This window comes from Cervus elaphus, chromosome 19, assembly GCF_910594005.1.
Source record: "Cervus elaphus chromosome 19, mCerEla1.1, whole genome shotgun sequence".
Lineage (NCBI taxonomy): Eukaryota > Metazoa > Chordata > Mammalia > Artiodactyla > Cervidae > Cervus > Cervus elaphus.
Genome location: NC_057833.1, coordinates 36,190,450 through 36,203,989, shown reverse-complemented (window position 1 = coordinate 36,203,989; position 13,540 = coordinate 36,190,450). Strand labels below are relative to the sequence as shown.

The following is a 13,540-nucleotide window of genomic DNA, read 5'->3' as shown; positions in this document are numbered from 1 at the left end:
TATGCAAGCTCCTCCCCCCAGGCAGTTTTGACTGCATCATTGTGCAGAAGGTCTACACTTAGCACTGAAGGGGAGTCTTGGTTAAAAAAAAAGTTGCTGACCAAGAGACCTCTGTGTGGAGCAACTCGATGGGTTCTCTTGCTTTGATTATTCTAAGTGTCATTGTACAGCCCTGACTCAGAAATAAATGAAAATCCCTTCCCTTTCTTCTCTCTTAGAAAAGACTTTTAAATAACTTTTAGGGAGAACAGATAGAAGAAAAGAGGGAAATACAAATAGTACCCTCCCCTCCACCCCCAAACTCTGGCCTAGTGATCTTTTCCTTAATTGTTTTCTTCAGATTTGGGCCTTGTTTGTTTCTCAGATCTATTGGACTTCCTAGCTCTTGGCTGGCCTTCCTAATACACGGAAGATGGAATCCTCCTTATGTTCAAGGCCAGGAGATAGTAGCTTTGACCCTGCACAAGGCCTGCCTACTTTCATTACTCTACCTCTTGGCCCAGGAAATTAAAGAAGCAGGAGTGTTAGAGGGAATGGAAAATTGCTCCCCACACCTTTCCAACCTAGAATAACCTGGAACAAAGTGATCGAAAGAAGCTGAGGTTACATGAATTCTTAGGCAATTGAAGTGATCCTTGTGGTCTTCCTGACGTGGCATTTGGCATTCTTAGTGAGTTTCTATGGCCTCCTTCCTTTCAAACTTGCTCCCCTCCTCTTGCCTTTTTTCAAAGCAGGACTGATCTTTTCTGCTTTCCAGATAATTGGCTAGGTTGAGGAAACTTTGGTGGGGAGGGTGGGACTTCAGTGATCCCTGTAACAAGCAGGATTATTCTGATCTGCAGCTGCATCCTGACACTGGGGACACTGGCAGATGCCAGGTCTGTTTATAGTTTGGGCTTAATGAGGTCTCAGTGACGTGATTGCTGTGCTCTTGGTTGTAAGCCGGTGTTCTTTATGGTGCAGTTTGTCATTGGACAAGGTGACTTTTTTCTTTGAAAGATAAGTAGTTTAGCAATATCAACTCAGGGTACTGGAGCCAGACCTCTGAAAGGTAAGAAGTCAAGCTTTCTTTTGTGCTGGAAACAAGTCTCTATGGTGGAGATTTAGTCCTTTTTATTTAGAGGATTTGTAAGTGTTCTTGTTTTCTGATACCTTAAAAAATGAATTGTAGCTGTCAGAATTATGTCCGCAATGTTGTACTTTTCATTCTCAGTGATAGATAGGAATTTATGGAATTCAAAAGGCAACACAGCTACAATTCTTTAATTTCTAGTGAGGCTGTTATAAAAAGTGTTTTCCCAGCTTGTATCTGGGAACCTTTGACCATCTTAGGGTGGAGGAAATGTTTTAGAGAGGGTATGTTTGTGTTTTGCTTTTTCAAAAGTAACCAGAATTGATACCGGGTATTGATTAGAGTTAATCAGGCTAACTGGGGTTTAGAACAGTGTTTCAGGTAGATACTAGATAAGACTTAGTAGAACAGGATGGGAAATTTGTTTTTGCTATTGTTTTCTTTTTAATAACAGCTTTGTTGAGATATTTGTATACTATGAAATTCACCTGAGTGTAGAGCTTGGTGTTTGGTTAGTATATTAACAGAATTGTGCAATCATCACCACTAGCGAATTTTAGGACACTGTCCGTAATCCAAGGGGAATTTGTTTTTAAAATTCAGGTGTAAAATTTTTTTGGAACAAACTTAAATTGTTTCTGGAAAGCCTTTTTTTAAAGACTTATCTAAATGCTGTATGCATTGCAATTGAACTTAGTTGAGAGAAAGAAAATGGTACTTGAAAGATGTTTGAGAATTCATTTTTATAGATATAATGACAGAAAACTTTAATGCTTTTGTCTCTTTCTCCCTATTTTAAAGTACTTTTACTTATTAAGTGCAATTTAGGAAATACCTGTCCTTGATGCATTTTTAATTCCAGGAATTCTCAAGTGGAACCAAGAGTCTGTGAGCCCTCCATTCAGAGAAGATGAAGGACATTGACATAGGAAAAGAATACATCATCCCCAGCCCTGGTTATAGAAATGTGCGGGAAAGAACCAGCAATTCAGGGCAGCACCGAGACCGTGAGGACTCCAAGTACAAGAGAACTCAACCGGTCAGTGTTGCCCTGCCCGATTCCCTCTCCTTCTCTGCTTGCTGTGCTAGACCGTACCTTCTTTCTTCACACAATGCATAACTGAAAAGAGGTTTCTTTTTCTTTACCGACTTTAGGTCACTGTTAAAAATTTATGGTTATTTGTGAAAGAGAAGAGGTTGGCTCTCAACCTGTCATCTGTTTTTCCCCGTTGAGTTCTCCCCTGAAAAGGTGTTGCTTGAGAGAAGACAGTTTATGCAGGGTTGGGGAGGGGAAGGGCTGGGCAGGGAGCAGTGGGAATAGGAACCATTACACTTCATTCTTGTACTTATAATTGTTTCCTCCCTCTGCCTCTGTTGTCTGCTTTTAAAAGGTGACTGGAGATTCTCATTCAGATTTCAGAGCGTACTTGGAACAATTTTAGATTGATGGAGGATAGTCAGTTGAAATTTTCAAGAAAACCTATGAGTGTAAAGGAGTCTTTAGTGAATAATTTCCTCCAAGGGGAATAATGAATATGCATTTTAATCTGGAAGAAACATCTTCATCTGGGGAAAAATTCTTGAATTGCAGAAGTAATAAGAAAGAATGGGTAGGAAGTTGAGGTTTGTGTTCATGTGTTTGTTCTGTGAAAATTGGAGCAAGATATGGCTCTACAGATGACACTGGAGTTTCGTTAGCCTGACCTTACTTGTCCCTCTTTGCTACGTGAGAGCTGTTGCCTTATTAATCAACATTTTCTCACTGGTGGGTATTTTCTGTTTCGACGGTCTGTGATACAACGCTTTCCTTTCCAAGCTTAACTTTGGAGAAACATAGATTCACTGTTCAGTTCAGTTCAGTCTAGTTGCCCAGTCGTGTCCGACTCTTTGCGACCCCATGAATTGCAGCATGCCAGGCCTCCCTGTGCATCACAAACTCCCAGAGTTTACTCAAACTCATGTCCATCGAGTTGATGATGCCATCCAGCCATCTCATCCTCTGTCGTCCTCTTCTCCTCCTGCCCCCAATCCCTCCCAACATCAGGGTCTTTTCCAATGAGTCAACTCTTCACATGAGGTGACCAAAGTATTGGAGTTTCAGCTTCAGCATCAGTCCTTCCAATGAACACCCAGGACTGATCTCCTTTAGGATAGACTGGTTGGATCTCCTTGCAGTCCAAGGGACTCTCAAGAGTCTTCTCCAACACCACAGTTCAAAAACATCAATTCTTCGGTGCTCAGCTTTCTTCAGAGTCCAACTCTCACATCCATACTGGACCACTGGAAAAACCATAGCCTTGACTAGACGGACCTTTAGATTCAGTGTAATTAGTGTCAAATCCTTAAGGTCCCAGTTCTGTACTGTTTCTGTGTCCTTTTGTTCAGAATTTATGTTAAAACGGTTATTGAATATCTTTTGAATGCTTGACATTTAGTACAGCTCTTATACTGGAAAAAGTCACAGGGGTACATTGGAGCAGGGAGATTGGAGAAGGATGATGAAGTGGGGATGCTGTCAAGCTGTTAAGTCATCTGTGCCTTAGTGGCTTAGGAATTAAAATAGTATCAATGGTAGAACCTAACTCATGAGATGCCTTGAGTATTAAATGAGGTAATACATATAAAATGCTTAGAATGGTGCCTGCCATGTAGTCTGTGCTCAAAGAATGTTAGCTCTTAGAGCTAGTAGTCTAGGACATAAGAGGTATGTGAGAAAGTTCTACATGCCATGCTAAGGAATCTTTTACTATGGGCATAGGGGAACTACTGGAAATTATTGAAAGGGTTTTTTTCTCTTAACTTTTTTATTTGGAGATGACTGTAGATCCACATGCAGTTGTAAAAATAATACAGAGAGATCCCATACATACTTTATCTGGCTTCTCCCAGTGGTGACTTCTTGCATCCTATAGTATAAAATCACAACAGGATATTGATTGACATGGATAACATGCAACCACTTTATTAAGACTTTACCAGTTTCATGTGCACTTATTTGTGTGTGTTCTATGCAGTTTTCTCACAAGTAGATTCGTATGACCACCATCACAGTCAAGATACAAATCAGCTCCACCAAAAGGATGTCTTGTGCTCCCCTTTTAGAGCTGTAACCTCCTCCCTTGCCCTCTCCCCCAGTCTTTGGCAACCACTTATCTGTTTTCCATCTCTGTAATTTTGTCATTTTAAGAAAGCTGTACCAATGGGATTATATAGTATGTAACCTTTTGACATTGAATTTTCTCACTCAGCATTATTCCCTTGAGATCCATCTAATTTGTTGCGTATCAATTGTATTTTCCATGTTATAGATAGACTACAGTTTGTTTAACCATTCATCTGTTGAAGGAAATGTGGGTTATTTCTAGTTCTTAGCTATTATAAACAAAGCTGCTCTGAACATTTGTGTATAGGATTTTTTGTGAATAAACCTTCCATTTCTCTGGGTAAATTCCAGGAATGTAATTGCTGGGTCATATGGTAAGTGCGTGTTTAGTTTTATCAGAAATGTCAATACTCTTTTTCCAGAGTGACTGTTTAATTTTACATTCCCACCAGCAATGTGTGAGTCATCCAGTTTCTCTGCATTCTTGCCAGTATTTGATGTTATTAATTTAATTTTAGCCATTCTGATAGGTATGTCTGATATCTCATTGTAATTTTACTTTGCATGACCTAATAGCTAATGCAGTTGAGCTGAAATTTTTAAGACTTTGTTTTTATCTTAGGAAGATTAATTTTGAGGCAGTATATGAAAAATGTGTATGAGAGAAAGAGACAAAATACAGGGAGCAGTCTGGAGGCTCCTGTGCCAGCCCAGGTGAAAGAGGCCATGGGTCTGGATCCAAGTCTAATAGTGAAGATGGAGGAGAGGGGTGAGACTTAAGGGTATTTCTGGAAGGAGAGAGGGAGACATTGGGGTTCCTGTGGTAAGGCTTTAAAACTATTGATGGGCATATGGGGAGAGAAAGAAGGAGAAGGAGGTGAGCATGAGTTTACTTTTGAACATGTGGAATTTGAGGTGCATCCAGATGAGGTGATCAGTAGATAGAGTAGAGATAAGGAATGGAGGTGGGACAGGTTTTGGAATCATTAGTGCATCCATGTAGATGAAGCCTTAGTGAGCAAGCTTGCCCGTGCCTAGCTTGCCCATGCCTAAAACAGGAAGAGATGGAACCTGGAAAGATAGAGCGTGGTCCTGTGAAATTTCTGAGGACAGAGGCCCTGTCCATTTGGTTAGAGCAGAACTGACATTAGGGTGTGCAGTGGCAGCAGCAAACTTTTCCTCTGCGGGTAGAGAAAAGTTGGAGGGAGAGTCACTGTTGTGCCTTTTGTCCTCTAAATTATTAAGTCAGGCACCAGACAAAGTTTCCTTCATGTGACTGAGCCTCATTTTGAAGAAACAGGAGGCTGATACCAACCACTTTTGTGAGATCTCAGGAGTCCACATGAATTTAATTTTCATTATCCTTTGACGCTTCCTAAACTTTTAAATATGAGTACTGTTTTCCTGTTTTTTTTTTTTACCATATCCTGTAGCCTCTGAACTTTTTTTTTTTAACTTCAACTATTTCTTTTAATCAACTTTTTTCTTTTTGCTCAGCCTTGACCTAAGGAATAGAATTATAGGTTTATATAACGTATTTTTTACACATGTTAAAAAGCATATATAATGATCAAGTGTTTTTAAAAATTCACATATCACCTAGAATGTTCTTACATATTATCTATCAAAACTCCAGATTTCATAGATACAAATACATCTTGAACTTGTCTCGTATGTTAGCAGTTTGCTAATAGGAAAAAAGCAAAATGATAAATTTCTGGCTCAGCGATGGTATAAAAATGGACAATTTAAGTATCTGGGAAGTGGAATGGTTGTAAAAGCATACCATTTACCTTTTTTAAAGAATGTAAGTAGATAATTGGGTAGAGATTAAAGTTTTGTGTCTTATGATCATAGTCATTGTTTCTGTATTAGTTGGTAGAGATGAAATCTGGGACAAGACCTCCTAGATGCCAGCTCTGCCTGTTATCCTTCAGAAATGAAAAACGGTACCTCCCAAAGTAACAAAAGATAAGGATACATTTGTGGCTCTTAATTGGAAAACAAGGTTTTATCCACCATCATTAGCCTTTGATAGGTTTAGTTTAACATGGACACATGAAACTGTCAGAAGTCAGAAGTAAAGCACCAAGTATTAAATGCATTTTAAACAAGTTGGTGATTTTTTTTTTTTTTTTCCTGTCAGCAAAGTTGCAGGGTATGTAGTTTGCCCCTTTCCTAATATTGTGACCAAATCTTTTGGAATACTCTTTGGGAAAATTGCTCTAATCATTCATACCTTCAGATATTTGTATCACATCTGCTTAGAGCTAGTTAAAATAATGCATTTTCACACCTTCCTTTTGTTCAAGACTATTGAGGTAAAGCTTGTGGCCACACACAACTTGATGATTTGCAGACATCCTTTAATCCTGAAGTGCTAATAGGGGTGCCTTCTGGTGCTGTTAGTTCTTTGAGCCTAAGTACTAATCTTGGCTGGTGTTAAGCTGGCGTTATTTCAACTAACGTGAAGATTTATGTCCAGACCACTCCTTAATTAACACTGTTCCCGTGTCTGAGGCGTAACTCTCTGAGCATAGCTCCTTTTCTTATAATTGCATTCAGATGTGTACATATGATCAACATATGTTGATCACATAACTCTACCAACTCTGGTTGGTTTGTTTTAAGATGTGATGTATATTCTTTTTTTTTTTTTTTAATTCAGCAAACATTTGAGCGTTCTCCAAAATGTACACACAGCCCTGAATGAAGTGTTCTGGTGCACATGATGATAATTTGAGGCTGGCCCTGCTTGCCCTCCCTAGAAGCTTCAACTCATAGTCATGTATGTAGATTACTAAAATTTAGATGCTGTGGAAATTAACAAGAAGAAAACAATTCTTCAGTCTCTGAGATCAGGGAAGACTTCAGGAAGAGGTAGCATTTGGTTGGAGACTTGAAGAATAGGTAGAATTTGGAGAAATGAAGAACATGCCTGGTGGAAGAAAGAGCTGTGGGTAGGCCAACCAAAGAACTGTTGGCTTTGAGCATGAAGTGTGAAGTCATAGATATAGAGGGCTAGATCATGAGTTTCAGATGGTGTGTGTGTGTGTGTGTGTGTGTGTGTGTGTGTGTGTGTGTGTGTGTGTGTGTGTGTTTGCTAAATCTGCAGTTTATTTTGGTAGGTTTTTTTTTTTTTCTCATTTTAAAAAAGGCAAGTGGGGTTTTTTGTTTGTTTTTCAAACTTTTAATTTTATATTGGAGCATAGCTGATTAATAATGTTATGATAGTTTCAGGTGGACAGCAAGATGATGATGTGTGTTCTTGAATAACAGGCCAAGGGGTTGGTATTTTAGTTGCTTTAAATTAAAATTGAAGCAAAAACAAGACAAAGCTCTGTGATGCTTTTATAAGCTTTTTTTGTGTGTGTGTGTGGTGGTTCTTTGTTTTCTCGCTGTGCTCAGGCTAAAGCCATGGGTGACTGTTTTTTCCCTAGCATGTCTAATCTAAATAAGAAAAGAGGAAACATGCAAAATAAGGAGAAGTCAACTAAAGTTCATGTGCCTTTACTACCCCTTACTCTTTTTGTCCCTTCTCTCAAGTGTACCACTGGTGGAATTTGCTTTCTACCCATGTTGGAATATTCTGCCTCTAGGCAAAGTAACAGAGCAAGTATTCACAGAGTCCAGTGACCTTCACCAAGTGTCTCCTTTAGTTCTGTGTCCGGCTGACACTTTAGCCTTGGTTGGAGTATTTGTGATTAGTGAGTGGAAGAAATATTTGGGTGAGCTCAAGTTATATGCTAGAGACAAGGATGTGAATAATAATCTCTTACCAAGAAATAGGATTTTAGGATATGTTATTATGAAAGAATTATGGTCTCTTAAAATGTGCAAATTATGGAAGATTACAGGAAAAAATAAAATCACCCTTAACACCTCTCCCTAGGGACAACTATTGTTGCCATAAAATAGTTTTGTTTAGTACTTTAACAGAATTTGACTCTGAAAGCTCTTCTTTATGGATGAAGGGTATGTGAATTTTTCTATGCCCTTGTGTTTTCAGCGTCAAAAATATTACCTGAGTCTCCTTGCTGTTAGGAAGGAGAGCAGGGTGAAGGAGATTAGTATTTGCAGTCTCTGCGTTATTTTTCTCTTGATTGGTACTCAGTGACTCAGCACATTTTCTGGACAGTCAGTAATAGGATGAGTAAGAACACCTGCCTCCCTGCCCCCTTTTCCCTGAAGGCATCTATAAAGCTTTATAGAGCTTAGTACGGTGTGATATGGTCTCTGGCCTGGTGCCAGATGTTGGTCTCCAATAGCAGCCTGGAGCTCTCTGGTGGAGATGACAACAGCGCTGCCATTGGTGCAGAGCCCCGGTGGCTTTCCTGCATGGTGACTGAGTCTAGAGCCCACAGGTCTCCTGAGGTTGGCCTGCTGCCTTGATCATGAGCTCTTTTATGCCATCTGCAGCACGGCTGCTGCTTCTTAGCTAGGAAATGCTGCTTAAGGGAAATAAATATAGCTTGTTGGCACGAGTTAAAGGAGCTTTCTGTCAAAAGAGAAGAAAAGTATTGGAACTACCAACGTATTTTTCAAGCAATTTTAAATAATTAAAAAAAAATATTTTGTTAAAATCTATAACTTGTAAGTGACAAATGGTTAATGAAAAATTTTTCAATGAAACCTGGGTTTTGCTTTGAGGTAGCCTTGTACTGGGGCTTCCCCAGGTGATATGTTGGTAAAGAAATTCACCTGCCAGTGAAGGAGATGCAAGAGACATGCGTTCGATCCCTGGTTTGGGAAGATACCCTGGAGAAAGAAATGGCAACCTGCTCCAGTGTTATTGCCTGGAAAATTCCATGGACAGAAGAGCCTAACAGGCTACAGTCCATGGGGTCACAAAGAGTCAAATGCGACTGAGCATGCATATTAGCCTTTAGAAAGCTAATGCTTTCTAAAATGTCTCACCATTCTGTCCCTCACTTTCTCTTAATCAAAAATAAAAAAGGCCAATGCCAGGAACAGGGAATAGGGCCTCTGTAAGTCTTTGCAATAGTTGAACTTCTCAGTATCAAAGTTACAGACTAATGTGAAGTTAATTTGGTGCACAGAAGTCCACTAATTAGTAGAATTAATCTTATTAAGTCTACCCCTTCCCTCCTTACCCCCCTTTTTGTGAGTTAACCTATTTAGATAATTAGATGCCATATTTTTTTAATTATTTAAGATTATTTTCTGAATTAGCTGTTCAAAGAATCAACTGTTATTAGATATCAAATGACAACTTCTGTTGACTAAAGCAGGTATGGTGTTAAGCAGTTACTTAGTTTCCTTAAATGTTGTAGTCTCTCAGTGGAAAAATGGGCAAACTGCCCAAATATTCACCTTTACTTTTGTCAATGCTTCCAGCCTGCTCTGCAGTACAGGTCACATAATGGACCCACTAATGTCTTATTTTAGGCATTTAACACAGTCACACACAGTACTGGGCGCTGAAGGGAGTTTCATTTACAAATTATATTTTGGCTTTTTTTTTTTTTAAGCTAAAGCCTGAAAGTCTTCAAGGGATTTTGTCAAATGTAAAATACCAACATTTTATTATCTACATTGGCGGTTCTCAGTTTAGGCTGCATGTTAAAATCACTTGAAGAATGTTAAAAAAAAAGATACTAACACTCCAGACAAATTAAACCAGTCTCTGGGGTCATGCTCAGGTAATCAGTGCTTTTTAAAGCTGCCCTGGTGATCCTAATGTGTCACCAACGCTGAGAACCTCTTCCCTAGATCTCATGCGATCGTCTCTTCTATCCCCATCAACCAGTGGGGCTCCAAGTGTTTCCCTTTTCTTCTCCTTCCAAGATTTATTTTCAGTTTATCCTTTGAAACCTTATCATTGTAATACCAAAGTTAATCTCATCCCCTGATGTAATAGGAACTTGGGAAAAGTTTCTTGGAATTTAGCTTATGAAACAATTGAAAGTCCTCCAGTTTTTCTCCTGATTCTGGGGTAATGCTAGATTATGAGGTGTGGAAAAATACCTGTTTTACCGTGATGGTAATAAGGTATATCCACTGGTTTTACGTATTTACACTTGCGGAAAAACAGTCACCCATGGCTTTAGCCTGAGCACAGCGAGAAAACAAATATTAATAGCAGATCTTGGATATTAGGGTAACGCAGCCTAGTTACAGATGAGTGAGCTGGGTACAAATTAATCCATAGCCACTGAGCAATAAGGCTGAGATTAGCAGGTTCCCCAACTCTGACTAGTGAGCCATTTCTACTATATTTTGCTTCCTGTGAAGGGTACATTCTGAAATTTTGCTGTCTCTCTAGACTGAAGTGGCCACTGTCTGCAATGTCTTAAGGGAAATGCTTGAGATGATCAGGATCTTGTTAATAACGCATTGGAATAAGAAAGTGCTGAGAATTGGGGGAATTGTCCTTTGCAGTGTTAACTTATTGAGGAGAGGGAGGATGGGGAAGCCTGAAGTCAGGTGTTCTTGGAAGGGCATCAACTTTTTTCATTTCTTTTTAAATTTAAAATAAAATGTAACTTTCTCTTTAATTTTTAACATTTTGAGTCTCTTTGAAAACTGTATCTTTGTAACAGCTTTCCTTAAAAGTTTGTCTTTCTAAATGTTTATGGTAAAGGCAGCTGCAGGAGTGGGACACCTACAATAAAGCTTTTACTTGAGCCAGAAGAGTTTGTAAGAAGAGGCTATCCATTCTGTATTTTTGTTAATATCTTGTGAATTGAGGAGAAGAAGAATATGCTCTAGGCTGTTGAGGCAAGTCCATTCTGATTGTGCCCCGAGGGTGGCTTTTTTTGTGGGGCAGGTCAGACAGGAGTATTGTAACCTTTAATCTCCTTGGAAGCTGAGAGGTGCACCTAGTTGGTTCTTCAGTCCCTGGGCTTTGGAAGGATACCCTGCTGTGGTCTGCTGTCAGGAAGGGATTGTTCAGCCTGAGGAATGATCATCAGGCCCATGGTGTCTTGTCTCAGGGGCCTCCCGGCAGGGGGAAGCCCCAGGTTGCCCTGTCAGCAGACATTCCACTCTGGCAGCCTGTTAAAATGAGATGGACAAACTAGATAAGCAGAAGCCCTGTGGTGTGACAGTGAGCCTGTTATCACAGCCCTGGGGATGGTCTTGGAGCACAGAGGAGGAGGGCCCCTGTGCAAGTATCTCTGTTTGCTTATGGATCAATCAAAAGTTCCTTGCTTTCCTCACCAGATGGACATATAAATGGCTCTGTTTCCCTGACCTTTATTCGAACGGTGGCTGAATCTAAATTTCACTGTCCCCTTTCCGTTCCCCAGCGTCCTCACCCTGCTCCACCTCAGAGTCTCCTAGCCAGAGTCCTCAGGAAGATAAAAACAGCAGCAGTAATTTCTTTGTTGAATGTTTTCTCAACTCCTGGATCAAGCTGTATTTTTCCCTTTGGAATGAATCAGCTGCTGTGGACACCTTCTGTAGCCGCATCCTCTGTCCGTGGAGAGCCCTTCAGTCTGCAGAGCTCCTTAGGAGAAATACAGAAAAATGAGTGCATCTCGGGAGAAGCCTTAAGAAGTTACTTCCAAAATTGACTTAAAGCATTGTAATGTAAAAAACAAATAGGTCATAAAACACATTTCCCTAGTTCAGCATACACCAAATACTATCATGTGAGCTAAATTTAGCTCTCCTGGACTATCTTAGCACTACTGACATTTGGGGGCTAAATCCTTCTTTGTTGTGGGAGCCTGTCCTGTGCATGGTTGGCTGTTTGGCAGCATCCCTGGCCTCTACTCACTGAATGCACAGTTGTGACCAAAATGTCCGCAAACATTACCAGATGTCTCCCAGGCAAGCAAAAATCATCTGCAGTTGAAGACTACTAGGCTACGCTATCCAACACTGTAGCCACCAGCCACAGGTAGCTGTTGGGCCTTGGAAATGTGGAAAGTCCGAATTGAGATCTGCCATATAGAACACACGCACCAGGTGTCAAAGACTTAGAACCAAAAAAGAATATAAAATATCTCATAATTTTTTATCGATTACATGTTTAAAAGATAATATTTCGTATATTTTCGGTTAAAGTATATTCTTATGGTTAATTTCACCTGTTTCTTTTCCCTTTTTAGTGTGGCTACTAAAAACATTTAAATTACATTTGTGTCTTATATTTTTTTCTGTTGAACAACATTGCGCTGGAGTGTCAATCTACCGTGGTTTAACCATTAATCTTTCGGCATATAGTTCCCCGTATGCCATTGGGTTTAAATTATGTCTTTTCTTGGGGAGAATTTCCTTTCTACAGTAATATTATGGAGACAAAGCATGTATAAGGTGTTACATATGACCAGTTAGTTTCCCTGACTACCTGCCAGCCATGCACTAAAAATCCAGTCAAGGTTCAAATGTGTGTTTTTCTTATGTTTCCTTCTTTGTTCACTTGGATTTTATCTCTATTTCTACGGATATTAAGGTATATATAATTGTATCTTAAATTTTAATTTTAATTTCTTACTTGGTGACATTGAATTTAGAGGCTGAGAGATGGACACTTTTGAATCAATTTAGTAGATTATTCTGGATTTTGAACTTTTATGAATACTAGACTATAACCTGCATGAAAGCAGTGATTTTGAGGTGTGAGTCTGTTTTTTCACTCCTGTTTCCCCAGCACCCAGAGCTGTGCCTGGTGTGTTGTAGGTCCCTCAATAAATACTGAATGAATGGGTAGAACATGTTTTTCAGTAAAAGCTGGCTGTTCAAAATATGGTAGTTACCTGGTCACTTTTTTAGCTGTATTCTACTTTTTCTTGATGCTAATTTCATTACACAGAAAGTTTTCCTTTTTATATTCAAAGCATCCATTTTGCCTTCAGTAAGTTTCTGACTTTGGGGGAAGATGGAGACTATTTTCCTTCCATCATTGTGTTAAAATGGTATTTAATTCTCTTCTGTTTATCTCACCATTTTAATGTAACTTTGAGGGTTAATCCCAGATGGATTAATGTATGATATGAAACATGAATCTCAGTTCATCTCCAGTCTGTTTTTTATTTGCCCCAGTGATATCCACTGAATCATATTTCCCTACCCTGTCATATTATTTATGTCTTCATATAGCAAGCCTATATAGCTTGAATATATTGAGTCAGTTTTCTTGGTTCATTTCCATTTTTAATCCAGTCAGTCTTAGAATGTTGATAACTTGCTTTACAGAATGTTAATATAGTAGAATATATTTGTTTTTACTTTAAATAGACATTATTTTCCCCTCGATTTGCTTGGCCAGGTAAATTTCTTGGGAAGCCTAGAAAGAAAGAGAAGTTAGGCATCCAGCCAGACACAATTAGACATTGGTGACATCTTTGCAGTTACTAGCAGGGTGATATAAATATGCTTTTACTTTATTTTAAAAT

The 13,540-nt window shown here is 39.2% G+C and overlaps 1 protein-coding gene across 5 annotated transcripts in view; it reads left to right on the top strand.

Annotated features, from left to right (window-relative positions):
- The window catches only part of ABCC5 (ATP binding cassette subfamily C member 5), an 80,223-nt gene that overhangs the window by 1,122 nt on the left and 65,561 nt on the right, over positions 1–13,540 (top strand). For 4 of the 5 annotated variants that reach the window (XM_043873857.1, XM_043873859.1, XM_043873863.1 and 1 more), the window contains exon 2: positions 1,935–2,111. In XM_043873857.1, coding sequence (XP_043729792.1) covers positions 1,983–2,111 — 129 coding nt within the window. In that variant the 5' untranslated portion in view covers positions 1,935–1,982. Of the gene's footprint in view, positions 1–905; positions 1,052–1,934; positions 2,112–13,540 lie in introns of those variants that run through there. The other variant, XM_043873858.1, reaches the window with a different exon arrangement.